Source organism: Triticum aestivum, chromosome 7D (assembly GCF_018294505.1).
Source record: "Triticum aestivum cultivar Chinese Spring chromosome 7D, IWGSC CS RefSeq v2.1, whole genome shotgun sequence".
NCBI lineage: Eukaryota > Viridiplantae > Streptophyta > Magnoliopsida > Poales > Poaceae > Triticum > Triticum aestivum.
The window spans coordinates 207,697,870-207,712,061 of NC_057814.1; the positions used below are offsets into that span (position 1 = coordinate 207,697,870).

General features: G+C 49.4%; 2 protein-coding genes across 2 annotated transcripts; both read left to right on the forward strand.

The window, feature by feature from the left end:
* The first annotated feature begins 250 nt into the window (after positions 1-250).
* LOC123170457 (uncharacterized) lies at positions 251-4,516 on the forward strand. Its single transcript, XM_044588325.1, has 10 exons — positions 251-493; positions 1,027-1,273; positions 1,388-1,600; positions 2,192-2,272; positions 2,350-2,436; positions 2,527-2,622; positions 2,725-2,778; positions 2,872-3,933; positions 4,025-4,064; positions 4,160-4,516. The coding sequence occupies exons 2-10, from the start codon at positions 1,034-1,036 to the stop codon at positions 4,306-4,308; spliced, it is 2,022 nt and encodes a 673-aa protein (XP_044444260.1). The 5' UTR covers positions 251-493; positions 1,027-1,033; the 3' UTR covers positions 4,309-4,516.
* Positions 4,517-5,946: 1,430 nt separating this feature from the next.
* Positions 5,947-8,134, forward strand: LOC123170458 (phosphoribosylglycinamide formyltransferase, chloroplastic). Its single transcript, XM_044588326.1, has 5 exons — positions 5,947-6,483; positions 6,571-6,682; positions 7,150-7,326; positions 7,575-7,701; positions 7,789-8,134. The coding sequence occupies exons 1-5, from the start codon at positions 6,135-6,137 to the stop codon at positions 7,900-7,902; spliced, it is 879 nt and encodes a 292-aa protein (XP_044444261.1). The 5' UTR covers positions 5,947-6,134; the 3' UTR covers positions 7,903-8,134.
* Positions 8,135-14,192: the final 6,058 nt, after the last annotated feature.

The following is a 14,192-nucleotide window of genomic DNA, read 5'->3' on the forward strand; positions in this document are numbered from 1 at the left end:
GGAGGTAATCCGTTATTCTTTTCTTCGGTGGCTGCTGTGGTGGTGCCGGAGGCAGGTGACTTGCGTTGGTGTCAAGCTCAGAGATGTTCTGCTATCTTTTCAGTTTTGTCATATCGGTTCTTACGTGACTCGTACTTTGTTCTTTATGATATGAATTAGACACGTATTACCATGAAAAAAAAAAGTTCAGAAGGCGTGTTTCTGTGCAGACGGAGGCGTAAACTTGTTCTTAACCTCAGCCCCGTCAGCGATGACGCGAGCGACGGAAGCCGTGACGGCACCGAACCCGGGGTCCTTGTGACCGCCGACGTCGTCGTCCTCGTCGTCTTTGCGCTCTCGAACGTTCCTCTCGCCTCCAAATAACCCACACACCTAAGGGCTGGGAGGCGGCCCATCACTTCACCGCGTGCAGATTCCGGAAGCACCCTTCCGTCGCCCCCTCCATCGGCCGATTGCTCCGTGGTGCTCGGCTCGGCGGGAAGCCTCTGCCTAGGTGCGTACGGTCGCTCAACCGCCTCTACCCGCAGGCTTCGATTTCCTCTTTCGCCGGTCGCCTTGGTCGGATCGGCGGCTGCCTGCTGCGATTTTAGCCGGGTGGTTGCGATTAGGTTGGGAATCTTGGTCGAATTGGGGGCAGTCTTATAGGATTCCAATAAGTATTCAGTTGTGGTAGTACTAATTTGTATGTCTAGTTTTCTACAGCCTTGGTAAAGATTACATGGAAGTATTGGGGTAGCAATAGCAGTGGGAATTCTGCCCCCTTTTGGTTGCGCGGACAATAAATGGAGCCTCCAATATTTTCCTCTGCTTCTGAAGGAATCTCGGGAATTAGGAGTAGTGTAATTGTGTTTAGTATTGACCCCATGGTGTTAACATGATGCCTTGAGCTTATTTTCATGGCTAATTTTCTATCTTCCCTTCCCACTGATAACATTGTTGAGATGACAATCTGATTGTAGATAATAGCATGATTATCATATAATTTATCAAACACATAAACTGACAGCATAAGGTGGTTTTTGTCAGGAACAAAATGGATGAACAGAGAATAGCTCGAATATCGGTCACTTGGAGAGGCAGGCAACTTGACGTTGATGCAGACCCAAGCTGTACGGTGAAGGAATTTGGGCAACTGCTCCAGGTTTTAACTAATGTTAAACCGGAGACGTTGAAGCTCATAGTTCCGCAATCTGCAAATAAAGGTTCCAAGCTGATCAGTCCATTTTCAGACCCTCATTCAAGCTTAACACTGAAAGAAGCTGCTGTCAGTGAGGTAAGATGCGCGTGCACTGCACGTATATTCAACATGCTGTTGGGTAATTGCTAATGCAATGGTGAATAACATCATTTCTGTGCACCTTTCTCTCTCTCTCTTTTCGTGCATCAGGGTAAGCCTATTAGAATGATGGGTGTCTTTGAAGATGAAATTGAGGAAGTATCAGACAATGGCAAAAGATCAGATCTGCGGATAATTGGATTTGAAGAGGAAGAACAACGGCTGAGGCAACGATCTTCAGGCAGGCCCCGAGTTTCACTAAAACTTCCACAGGGGCAATACATCTTCTGTGATTTTCGGACACTTCACTTACCCGGGGTTGAGGTTAGTTAATTTTCTGACCCTATATATGTTTCCGGTTCATATGAGACAGATCCATTGGATAACAATCATGACACCATTTGCTCTTCTTGGACCCCGTATATGTCAACCTATCATAAATCTTTCTTCTGCTCATGCTACTTTGTACCTTTACATTTTTGGTCTTCTTGCTTGAATAATTCTATGCTCTTTCCATTGGATCATTTGAGCAGTCAGCAGTGTGTATGTCATAGATATTGATTTGCAAAGTATGGAAAAACTAGATTGTGTAATTTAAACAAATATCTATACAGGAGAGCATAGAAGACCCAAAATCAGTTTTTCTGCTAATTTGTTTATTTAGTCCAGAATAAATTAACATAATTTTGAAATCATTTCCATCTCATACCACTAACTTTCTAGAATGATGAAATCCATGTTATACTCCTTGATCATGTCAGGTGTTACCTAAAAAACCCTACTTTCTCTGTACCCTTTGTTAAATAAAAGGATGCTAGTAGTAGCAACTTTCTGTCTGATTTGTATAATCATGGATAGGCCAATCATGGCATCTTAAATTTAAATTGTGCGCTTATTTGCTTTTTTGGGTGCTAGTTGAATCCACCACCTTCGGAAGCTCTGAAAAGAATGCACATACTTGCATGTGACCCTGGCATAATTGCGATCATGAACAAGGTAACAATCTTCAAGTGGCAAGTCTGTTTCTTTGTGTAGTTTCATATTTACACAGTTACTTTTTTGGGTTTTTTCAGCATAGATGGCGAGTGGGAATCATGACTGAAATGGCACCAGTGGGATATGTTGGTGTTAGTCCGAAATGCATTCTAGGCTTCAATAAGGTGAATATAAGTTATTCTCATACAGTACAATTAGTATTCATCACACAGCAATTTTTTTTTCTGAGAGTATATTGTGTGCTATTCATATAGAACATGGGAGAGGAGATATCCCTTCGCCTACGAACTGATGATTTGAAAGGATTTCGGAAATACGAAAGTATAAAGAAAACTCTGCTCCATGAACTTGTAAGTTTTTTGGTTTTATATTTCCATAGAATTTGTATTTCTTATGCGGATCACCGTTTTGCTACGGTTATGGGCTTTTACTTGTCTATTCATTGATTTCAGGCGCATATGGTGCACTCTGAGCATGATGCCCACTTTTTCGCTCTTAATAAGCAGGTTCTTTATTTTAGCTGCCCCTGTTACCTTTGTTTGCCAGCTGTTTACTTTGACTTCACTTGATCCTCAACTTACAGTTATTTTTCTATTCAGTTGAATGAGGAAGCTGCGTCCTTGGACTGGACAAAATCAAGTGGACATGTGCTGAGTGGCCGCAAAATATTTGATTCCTATGAAGATGAGTTTGATTTAGAACCAGAAGCTCATGCTGTCGGTTACAAGCTTGGGGGAGGATCAAGTTCACTGGCAAGTGCCCGTGTGTTGCCAGGGGTAGCTGCTTATCAGCGTCTCTTGAGTGCATCATCAACAGATTTGGGGAGTTCCCACAGTAGTGTTACTAAATCTGTGGAGAGACATAATGTGCAAGGTACACAAGCTGAACCTGATCCGGATGATGCTGGCCAGGATTTTATTCAGGAAAATGTGAAGGCGGAACCAGACCCAGATGACAACGATGCCATGCCTATTGATGTAACGATTGTGACATCTGGATCAGCAGGTTTTGTAGCATCTACAGAGCAGAATACCATAGGTTATTCTGAGCCTGTTCCTGATGATGTTGCGAAGAAAAGCTCTGTTGGTTGCCTAGAACCTGATCCTGATGATTCCGCAGATGTTGACATGCTTAACAAGGAGATCGATGGTGAGCATGATAATGAACCTGTTCCTGATGATGGTACTAGTGAATTTGTCCTGGAATCTGGAAACAAGATGGAAGTGGAGATGGAGCCGAGAACTGACTCCACAGTTCTGAAATCTGAACCTGATCCTGATGACTCCTCTAGCTCTATTCAAAACCAGGAGGTGATCATTGATGGGAAGCACATGGGAGAACCTGATCCAGATGCTAGTAGCTGTGGAGCTGTTCTGCAATCTGGAAATAAGATCCAAGCGGAGATTGGGCAGAGCAGAAACCACTCAGTTTTGGAGTCTGAACCTGACCCTGACGATAATGCTGCTGACTTAAAGAGCGATGAGCTGCAAAGAATAGAAGAGCCAGTGGCAGCCCTCTGCTCGCGCCTCCAGAAGGCTATTGAAATGCTCCGGTCGCAAGCAACACCTTCAGAGGCAGCCTCTGCACTTCAAACACTCTTCAAAATTATCAAGAATGTGATAGAGAATCCAAACGATATTCGGTATAGAAGACTGCGTAAGGTATGCTTGGTTTCTGTATGTTATGCCTTTGTCTTCTGATGCAACTGAAACAAATTATTGCTAATCCTCATCCTTTTCACCAAACTTGTAGACCAATCCTCATTTCCAAAGGAGCGTGGCGAATTACAAAGGTACATCTCTTACCTCTGCGAACTGCCACTTAAGTCTTAAAATTCTGCTGTTCACGAGGAGTAACTATCTTCTTCCCCTCTCCTCTCAAAACCAGCTGCGATGGAGGTCCTCGAGTTGATTGGCTTCTGCGAGGATGTCGTCTCGGATGAGATCGGGCGTGCGGAGACCTACCTGGTACTGAAGAGGAACGACCCTGGGTTGCTGTGGCTTGCGAAGTCCTCCCTTGAAGTATCCATGGCTTGATAAACCTTCCAGCTATATACCTGTATATCATGACATTTCATTCCCTTTGTGCTGCAAAAATGGTTTAGTGCGGTCTTGTGCGATGAGAATGAGAACATGAAACTAGGTGTTGCCTGTCAGCTTCTCAATTGTATATCAAATATGTGATTGCAGAGAGACTCATAAACATCTTGTCTGGGGCTTATGCTACTCCCTCCGTTCCTAAATACAAGTCCTTTTAGAGATTTTAATATGGACTACATACGTAAAATGAGTGAATCTACACTCTAAACTATGGCTATATACATCCGTATGTAGTTCATTTTAAAATCTCTTAAAAAACTTACAGCATCTCCCCCCCCCCCCACCACCACCACCAAACAGCCCCTTGAAGCCCTTTTTTATCACGGGCTCGAAAAAATCGGTCCAGTCGCACCCCTAGAAGCTCATTTTCCGCCAGTTAGGGCCGAATTTGGCGCCGGCGGACCCAGGCTGAACCCGGTGCGGGGGGCGCCGGGGGAAACAATTTTGGCGCGAAAACTGGTGGACCCGCCGAGTCAGAGGCTACGCGTCACCGAGAATCTTCGTCGTCCTCATCGCCTCGGTTTCCCGCGGGAATCAATGCAAAGGCTGTCGCCGGTCAGCCTTCCATTGATTCACGGGCGGCGCAGTGAAGGCGCGTCACCGCTGCGCGTCCCGCCCCCTCCCCGCCATGCGTCCACATTGCTGCTGCCCACTCGCCGCTATAAAAACCACCCTCCCTCGCCGCTGGCTGCACACTTGCCATAACCGCTCTCTCCCTTGCCGTCGACGCCCCTCTCTCTCTCTCGCCACTGAAGCCCCCTCCTCTCCTTCGCCAACGATGGCCGAACGTTTCCCCGACGATGGAGTGCGGCCAATGGCTTCGGCCGCCGCCACCTACACGAGGCGAAGGCCCGTCTCCTCTACGAGGCGGACTACCCGACGCCGCCCGACATGCGGGTGCCAAGATCGCGCGCATCAGGTCGTCGCTGCCAAAGCACGCGAGGTATGCCCTCGACAGCCACACGCTGTGGACGGCATACTTCGACTGCGGCCACTCCGACCAACACGCCGCCACGAACGGCGCTGAACCCCGCAGACGCTACAACTCCGAGGGATGGCGTCAATGGTGGGGCGTCCCCCGGCGCACCCTCGAAGCCATCCTCGAGCACATCGAGGCCGGCAACTCGCCGCTGATGGAGTACCCGGCGGGCCCCTCCTTCTCTCGCCGTCGCGGCAATTCCTGGACGCCGAGGCGAATGGAGATGGCGTCGTCGTCCTCGTCGGGCTCCCGTTCCTCCGGATCGCCGGAGCTCCTCCCCTTCAAGCCGGAGACACGGGATACGCCGCTCGGGCGGTGCAACCGCAGCGGCGCCCTTGTCATCAAGGAGGGCGGCGTCCCTTCTCCTCCCTCCTTCTGCCTTGTCAAGCTGAAGACCGAGCCGGAGGAACGGGAGCACATATTTTTTTTTGTGAGCGTGGATAGCGTGACACATTTTTTTTTTTTGTTGAGGATAGCGTGACACATAAACATTACGGTTTTTGTAGCAACACATAAACGTTACGTTTGGGGAATCTTACATCCTGGGCTGGAATCCTCTGCCCAGGGCAGTAAAAATTATGCTAGGCTCAGTGTGCCCGGCCCAAAAGCATTTCCCTTCATCCGTCGGCCTTTGAGAGTCCACCCGACCAGCCGCCGCGCCGCGCGCAGCAGGAGCCCCTCGACGGCGGCCGCCGGTGCTAGGGTTCTTCGCCTCCACCTTCATACCTCCGGATACTCACCTTCTCTTGCTGTGTTTCTGCCGAGGCAGCGGAATCTCCCCCCGATGGGGGCGGCCGCCGTCGCTTCCTCCGGCCCCGGGCTGCGCTGCGCGCTTAACCCCGCCCTGAACCAGCATAAGAAAGGCGCGCGCTTGAGCTTAGCGGCCAAGAGTCAGCAGCGCTGCGCCGTCACTTGCGGGCGCTTGCTGCTCCGCCCGAACGCTCGCGTGTGCACGGCGGCATCGGCATCGGCATCGACGGTGATGGATAGCGGGGCTGGGGACTCCGGGGTGAGGAGGAAGAGACTCGCGGTGTTCGTGTCCGGTGGAGGCTCCAACTTCCGGTCGATCCACGAGGCCGCCCTGGGTGGGAAGGTGAACGGGGATGTGGTTGCGCTCGTCACTGATAAGCCAGGTGACGATGAATTCCATGTTTCCTGCAGCTCTTTTGGACTGTGGGGTCGATTGGTGGTTCTGAGGTGACGGAATCGGAATGTTGCAGGCTGCGGTGGCGCGGAGTATGCAAGGTGCAATGGCATGCCCGTGGTCGTGTTTCCCAAGTCGAAATCGGCGCCGGAGGGGGTCTCGACAGATGAACTTTTGAATGTTCTGAGGTTGGTTCTGTTGATCTCATCTCAGGCTGTGATTTGTCATCTCATATCATTCATTTGGTCTCTTCATGCTTCCACTCCTAGTCAGATAGCCTCAAAAGAACTTTTTTTTAAAGGCTCAAAAGAACTTCTTGTCCTTTGTGAAATGCATACATTTCTAACTTCTGACTGTGGACGGGCTTTCTGTACCTCACATATCCATCATATTCTGAAGCTGCCAGTGAACATAAGTTGATAAATTACATAGAAACTTACAGATGCGACATGTTACTGTCTTCTAGGCTCTAGCTGTATGAACTTGTGTTCACAAGTTTTGCTGTGGTGTGACGGCTCTGACCGAAATCCACTGTTAAATATTTTATACCTCCAAATGCACCCATGTGCTTCAGCTTGCCCTTTCAAGTGTGAAGATTATATTTCATGACACATGTAGAATGTATTAGCTCATGGTTATGCCTATTGTGAAACAGGGATCTGAAGGTAGACTTTGTTCTACTTGCTGGTTACTTGAAGCTCATACCTGGTGAGCTAGTTAAGGCATTTCCCAGATCCATGCTGAATATACATCCTTCACTGCTCCCGGCATTTGGAGGCAAGGGTTATTATGGTTTAAAAGTGCATAAAGCAGTCATTGCATCTGGAGCCAGGTACTTTACATTTTGTCTAGCACCTTCCAACATCTTGCATTTTCCTCCCAGAAGTACTTGGCATCCATTTGAAAGAAAATTGTATGCAAGCATTATTGTTCATTGTCTTGTGGTAACTGATAGTCGATTTGTGTGATGGCGGCATTGATTGCTGAACTACTGATTTCTTGTTTTCCATATGGCATTACCTGTTTCTCTTTTGGAAAAAGTCACCCTGTTTTATTTGATGACGTTTTCCAACCATGCAGATACTCAGGACCAACTGTGCACTTTGTGGATGAGCAGTTCGACACTGGGAAAACCTTGGCCCAAAGAGTTGTGCCAGTGTTAGCCAATGATACTCCAGAGCAATTGGCTGCAAGGGTTCTTCACGAGGTAGCATCTTATGTGCATTTGAGATTTCTTAGCGGCACAATTGACTTTAGATATTCTTCTTGCTGATTTATTAACCCAACGTTACAGGAGCACCAAGTTTACGTTGAGGCAGTTGCTGCCTTGTGTGAGGATCGAATTGTGTGGCGAGACGATGGTGTCCCACTTATCAGAAGTCAGACAAACCCCAATGCGTATACCTAATTCGTGATCTCTGTCCTGAGATCTCCTGAAAACTAATGAAGTTTGTAGTGTCCCCACCAAGTGCCAGTTTTCGCCACGGCATGTAGTTAGCACACACCGTTTGTCTGATTGAGTGAAATAACATGTCTAATAATCTGGTCCCAGAAACATAATGTGTACCTTGCACTGTGTTTAACTCATTGTATGGCTTGGCTTTGATGATAATCTGTGCCTGAAATAACATTTCTGATAATCTGGTCCCAGAAGCGTGATGTCACCTTGTACTGTGTTCAACTCATTGTATGGCTTGGCTTTGATGATAATGTGTTCCGGTGTGCCTGAACAAAGTTTCAGTGAATAGTCCGGTTATCCACATACCCTATGTCTAAAGATGTCACCTTCAGTTCCAGTGCTGTTTTCCTTTGTGGCGTCGATTTGTTTCTTGCTACACTCCTTAGTTTCAGTGAATAGTCCGGTTATCCACATACCCTATAGTCATAAATATTGCAATCTCCTTAATTTCCCAACCGTAATTTGTTTACCATGCTACTTGTTGAGAGATGTCACTAGTGAACCTATGGCCTCCGGATCTATTCTCCATTGCTTAACTCTTCTACAAAAGTTGTTCCTTTTATTTGCCGTTCCACTTTATCATTATCTATCTCTATCACTTGAGTTTTACCTTGTAATAGCAAGACAAGGGCTTGACAACCTTCTTACCGTGTTGGGGACAAGTTTTGTTTATGTTTTGTGTGTCGGTGTTGTTGACCTGTGTAGTTTAGAATATTCTACTGGTTTGGTAAACCTTGGTTCTTAACTAAGGGAAAACTTGCTGCTTGTTAATTCACCCTTCCTCTTGGGGGAATCCTAACGACAGGAGTAGCAGCCACCTCCTCCTCCGATTGCTCGATACCGAGCTGGAGGGCCTTGGCATTCTTCCGATGGAGCCGACAGGCATTTGTCTCTGTAGTTGTCAGTGACCGGCGGTAGAAAGCCGCGAAGAGCTTCTCCTCATCGGGCAAAACCGGCAGTTCGTTTCGGCGGCAGGAGGGCTGTATGGCCGCCTTCGATGCTGCCACCCTCTCCCAAGCCCGCGGCCTCTTGCGGCGAGCGGCGTGCGCCTCTGATTCCGACATCCGTGTATGCGGTGTCGGCGGTGCGGGAACGAGCACCCACCGATGCCCGCGAGGAGTACCGCTGGAGGGGGGGGGAGGGCGGTAGGCCAACCGCGCGGAGCTATGTGAGGTGCGGGACATGCCTCTCCGGCGTCCGCACTGTGACAACGGGCGATAGTTTGCGGAGTAGAGTGTGAGCTACCGACCGTGTCGGCCCGCGAGCGCTGCAACGTGATGCAGAGAGCCAGCTCATCCTCGTGGACGAAGGTGTCCTAGTCGTCCACGTGGTCGGATCTATCACCTCCGCCACTGTCGTTGCTTGACATGACTATGTAGAGGGGGAGGGAAACGAACGGGGTGGAGGGGAAGCAACGGAGAGCGGAGTGCGAGTGAAGTGGAGCTAGGGTTAACTGTGACGCCCGGATGATCAAGCTACAGTAAACCTCTGCTAATGGTGCCACGTCACCTCGGTTACTGTTGATAAACTCGAGTTAGTTCAAAAACAATTCAAGTTAAAATTTAAAATATAGGCCAACAATAAAAGTTTTCAAATAATGAAAACTAAACTAAAAACTGAAAACTAAATTGTTCAAAATTTAGAAAATAAATCATGGGTGATTGTGGTGGAGAAACCACATTTTGATAAAATGTGTAGATGCAATAAATTAATTAAAACAAGGGGCTAAACAATTACTTAAATGCTTTTAATTAGCAAACAAATATAAACCTATTTTATTAAAGTGTGAAACTTCTTGTGACAGAGGGGTAATTTAAAACACTAAATTAAGTGTTGGTCTCATATTTTTATAAAACTAAAATCTACTAGTAATAAAATAAAACAGTAAAGAAAAAAAGGAAAAGAAACAAACAAAAAAAAGGAAAAAGAAAGAGAGAGCCCCCCCCCCAATTGGGCCTCGGCCCAGCAGGCTACCAGGCCGCCAGGCCGGCCCAACCGCGCCCTCTACTAACCCCCCTGGGTGCCCGAAACCCTAGCCGGTCAACCCACTCCCTCCCAATCCCCACTCCCCCACTCGCTCCCTGCACGCCCCTCTCCCCTTTCCCCGCCTGGATCGGGGCAGAGGGCCCCGACCCCTTCGCCACGCTGCCGCCGCCCGGCGCCTCCGGCCACCCCCTCGCCGGCGCCTGCCTCCCCGACTCCCCCCGCATGGCGCCCGCCCCACCTCGACCCGAGCTAGATCGGGATCGACCCTGCTGCGCCCCGACGACCGTGCCTCGCCGCCCGGTGCCGCTCGACGCCCTCGTCCACGACGACGCCATCGCTAGCCCCCGCCGGACCGCTACCTACCCCGCTGCCCCGGCGATGCCAGGCGCTCGCTGGACCTCGCCGGCGCCGCCCCATCTTCTCTTCCCCGCCGGCCTCCTCGAGCCACGCCGACCGGGGCGACCGCACCGGACGCCATCGCCTACGTCCACCCCGCCGCCGGATCTCGTCGCCCCGCTGCACGTCGTCGCCGTCCTCCTCCCCACGGATCGTCCCCGAGCCCACTGCCATGCCCCTCCCGCTCCCCTGTGAGCCGCCACCTCCCTCCTCCCTCTCCTCCTCTGTGCGTGCGTGCCGCCCTCACCGCGCGCTCGGCGCCCCGCTCCGTCGTTGCGACGCACGACCACACGCGAGCCCGCACCCGCGCCTGGAGCTCACTCGGCCGTGGCCTCCCCCCCGTCACTGCCCCCGCCGTCCCACTGCGCCCGTCGCCGCCTGCACGTGCGGCCACAGCACCTCGCTGGTCCGCCCCGCCCGCCTGCGCACGCGCGCCCACGGCTCCGGTCCCCTCCGCCCCATCGCCCTGTTCCGGCCGGCGCTCGTGGGGCCCCTGGCCGCTGGCGCCCGCGCCCGGCTCTGCTGCGTCGCCTCGGCGGGTTACGCCCGCACCCTGGGGCTCCGCCCCGTTTCGCCAGCGCCCCCATGCCCGTAACCCGTTCGCCCGCTTAGGCCCCAGGTGCCACTGACCCCTGGGCCCGGACCGCCCCTGGGCCACTGACAACGGGCCCAGCGCACAGAACGAATAAAAAGAAAAATAATAAATAATAAATAAAATAATAATGATAATAATAATAATAACAATAATAAAAATAATAAATTAATTAATAAAAATTAATAAATAAATAAAGAAAGAAAATAAAAATAATTTTAATTAATTAATTAATTAATTAATTAACTAAATTAATTAAGTTAATTAATCCTGTTTAAATTAATTAAACAGTAATTATTTAACTAGACCCTAATTAAACTAAACAGAGAATGACAGGTGGGTCCCACTGGACCCACATGTCAGTTGACCCAGTCAACCCCTGTTGACTGCTGACGTCAGCATGACATCATGCTGATGTCATAAATCCATTTTCGAATTAATTTAAATAATTAATTAAATTTCAGAAATTAATAAAATCTTTAGAAAATCATATCTTTTGATCCGTAACTCGGATTAAAATACTTTCTACATGAAAGTTGCTCAGAACGACGAGACGAATCCGAATACGCAGTCCGTTCGTCCGCCACGCGTCTCTAGCATAGTGAACCTGCAACATTTCACCTCCGGTTCATCTGTCCGAAAATGTGAAACACCGGGGATATTTTCCCGGATGTTTCCCCCCTTCACCGGTATCACCTCATACCGCGTTAGAACACGTCTAGCTCTGCCTGTTGTCCTGTTATGCACTTGCTTGCTATGTATTTACTGTTTCTCCCCCCTCTTCTCTTCGGTAGACCCCGTGACGATGCTGATGCCCCTGTGGTCGACTACGTCACTGATGACCCCTCCTTCTTGTCTGAACAACCAGGCAAGCCCCCCCTTGATCACCAGATATCGCCTATTCTTCTCTATACTGCTTGCATTAGAGTAGTGTAGCATGTTACTGCTTTCCGTTAATCCTATACCGATGCATAGCCTGCCCTTGCTTCTACTGTTGATACCTTTACCTGCAATCCTACTGCTTAGTATAGGATGCTAGTGTTCCATCAGTGGCCCTACACTCTTGTCCGTCTGCCATGCTATACTACTGGGCCGTGATCACTTCGGGAGGTGATCACGGGTATATACTATATACTTTATATACATGACACATGTGGTGACTAAAGTCGGGTCGGCTCGTTGAGTACCCGCAAGTGATGCTGGTGAGGGGGCTGAAAGGACAGGTGGCTCCATCCCGGTAGAGGTGGGCCTGGGTTCCTGATGGCCCCCGACTGTTACTTTGTGGCGGAGCGACAGGGCAGGTTGAGACCACCTAGGAGAGAGGTGGGCCTGGCCCTGGTCGGCGTTCGCGGATACTTAACACGTTTAACGAGATCTTGGTATTTGATCTGAGTCTGGCCATTTGGTCTATACGCACTAACCATCTACGTGGGAGTAGTTATGGGTATCCCGACGTCGTGGTATCAGCCGAAGCTCTTTAGACGTCAGCGACTGAGTGGCGCGCGCCGCATTGGACCGTAAGCTCGCGCTTGTATTAAGGGGGCTAGGTCTGCTTCTGGCCGCGTACGCAACGTGCAGGTGTGCATAGGGCGATGGGCCCAGACCCCTGCGCGCATAGGGTTAGACCGGCGTGCTGACCTCTCTGTTGAGCCTAGGTGGGGCTGCGACGTGTTGATCTTACGAGGCCGGGCATGACCCAGAAAAGTGTGTCCGGCCAAATGGGACCGAGCGTGTTGGGTTATGTGGTGCACCCCTGCAGGGAAGTTTATCTATTCGAATAGCCGTGTCCCTCGGTAAAAGGACGACCCGGAGTTGTACCTTGACCTTATGACAACTAGAACTGGATACTAAATAAAATACACCCTTCCAAGTGCCAGATACAACCCGGTGATCGCTCTCTAACAGGGCGACGAGGAGGGGATCGCCGGGTAGGATTATGCTATACGATGCTACTTGGAGGACTCCAATCTACTCTCTTCTACATGCTGCAAGATGGAGGCTGCCAGAAGCGTAGTCTTCGACAGGATTAGCTATCCCCCTCTTATTCTGGCATTCTGCAGTTCAGTCCACTGATATGGTCCTTTACACATATACCCATGCATATGTAGTGTAGCTCCTTGCTTGCGAGTACTTTGGATGAGTACTCACGGTTGCTTTTCTCCCTCTTTTCTCTTTTCTATACCGGATTGTCGCAACCAGATGCTGGAGTCTAGGAGCTAGAGATCCCGAGGATGATGCTACATGGAGTTCGGCTTCGAGGAGTAGTTAGGAGGTCCCAGGCAGGAGGCCTTGCCTTTTCGATCGTTGCCATTTTTGTGCTAGCCTTCTTAAGGCAAACTTGTTTAACTTATGTCTGTACTCAGATATTGTTGCTTCCGCTGACTCGTCTATGATCGAGCACTTGTATTCGAGCCCCCGAGGCCCCTGGCTTGTATTATAATGCTTGTATGACTTATTTATGTTTTAGAGTTGTGTTGTGATATCTTCCCGTGAGTCCCTGATCTTGATCGTACACATTTGCGTGCATGATTAGTGTACGGTCAAATCGGGGGCGTCACATTAACTCCGGGTGAGGATTTTACTGGGGACGGAGTGGGTTGGTGGGGGCCATGGTGGGCCGGGCTGACGTGGCGGAGGCGTCCAGGCCTCCCATATCCGCCCTAGATTTAGGATGGATATGAGGGTGCCGAACAGCCTGAACGTATAGGACTAGTTTGAGGCGCCCGACCGGGTTGAATTCATCCGTCCAGTCGTATAGGAGGGTTTGGGGAACCCGACTGTCGATGCACTAAGGGGACCCACTAACTGTCCACATCCAAATCCAATCAACAGGCATGAAAAACAAGCATTGTTGGGCGCCAGAGCACTAATATTTATTTTTTACCCTAGGCTCATCTGCTCTGGGTGCACAGTAAAATCAAAATAAATAAATACTAGAATGATTCTAAAAATCTGAATTTTTTTGTCAACCAAGACACTCAAATGCATGATGCCCAGGCAAAATTTCGTCATGTGCAGATATATGAGGAGCTCGTGGCAAAAAAAAACCCGGTCCAAATAGTGCATGAACAATAAACTTTCTCACATACCCCAATTTTGTTTTTGTTTTGCAGATGTCCAAACACCACCAAATTGGCATTTGAACATCCTCCATGAAAAAAAAAACAGTTTTTTTTGAATTTTTCTGGTATTTCTTTGAATTTACTGTTAATGCAAGGGAGCAAATGAGCTCTGGAGCCGAATCGCCCTGTCAGCCGAACCATCC

Coding starts and splice junctions, on each gene's coding strand:
- LOC123170457 (XM_044588325.1), top strand. CDS start 1,034: ATGGATGAACAGAGAATAGCTCGAATATCGGTCACTTGGAGAGGCAGG. Junction 1,274..1,387: donor AAGAAGCTGCTGTCAGTGAG/GTAAGATGCGCG, acceptor TTCGTGCATCAG/GGTAAGCCTATTAGAATGAT. Junction 2,623..2,724: donor AAACTCTGCTCCATGAACTT/GTAAGTTTTTTG, acceptor CATTGATTTCAG/GCGCATATGGTGCACTCTGA.
- LOC123170458 (XM_044588326.1), top strand. CDS start 6,135: ATGGGGGCGGCCGCCGTCGCTTCCTCCGGCCCCGGGCTGCGCTGCGCG. Junction 6,484..6,570: donor GCTCGTCACTGATAAGCCAG/GTGACGATGAAT, acceptor GGAATGTTGCAG/GCTGCGGTGGCGCGGAGTAT. Junction 7,327..7,574: donor GTCATTGCATCTGGAGCCAG/GTACTTTACATT, acceptor CCAACCATGCAG/ATACTCAGGACCAACTGTGC.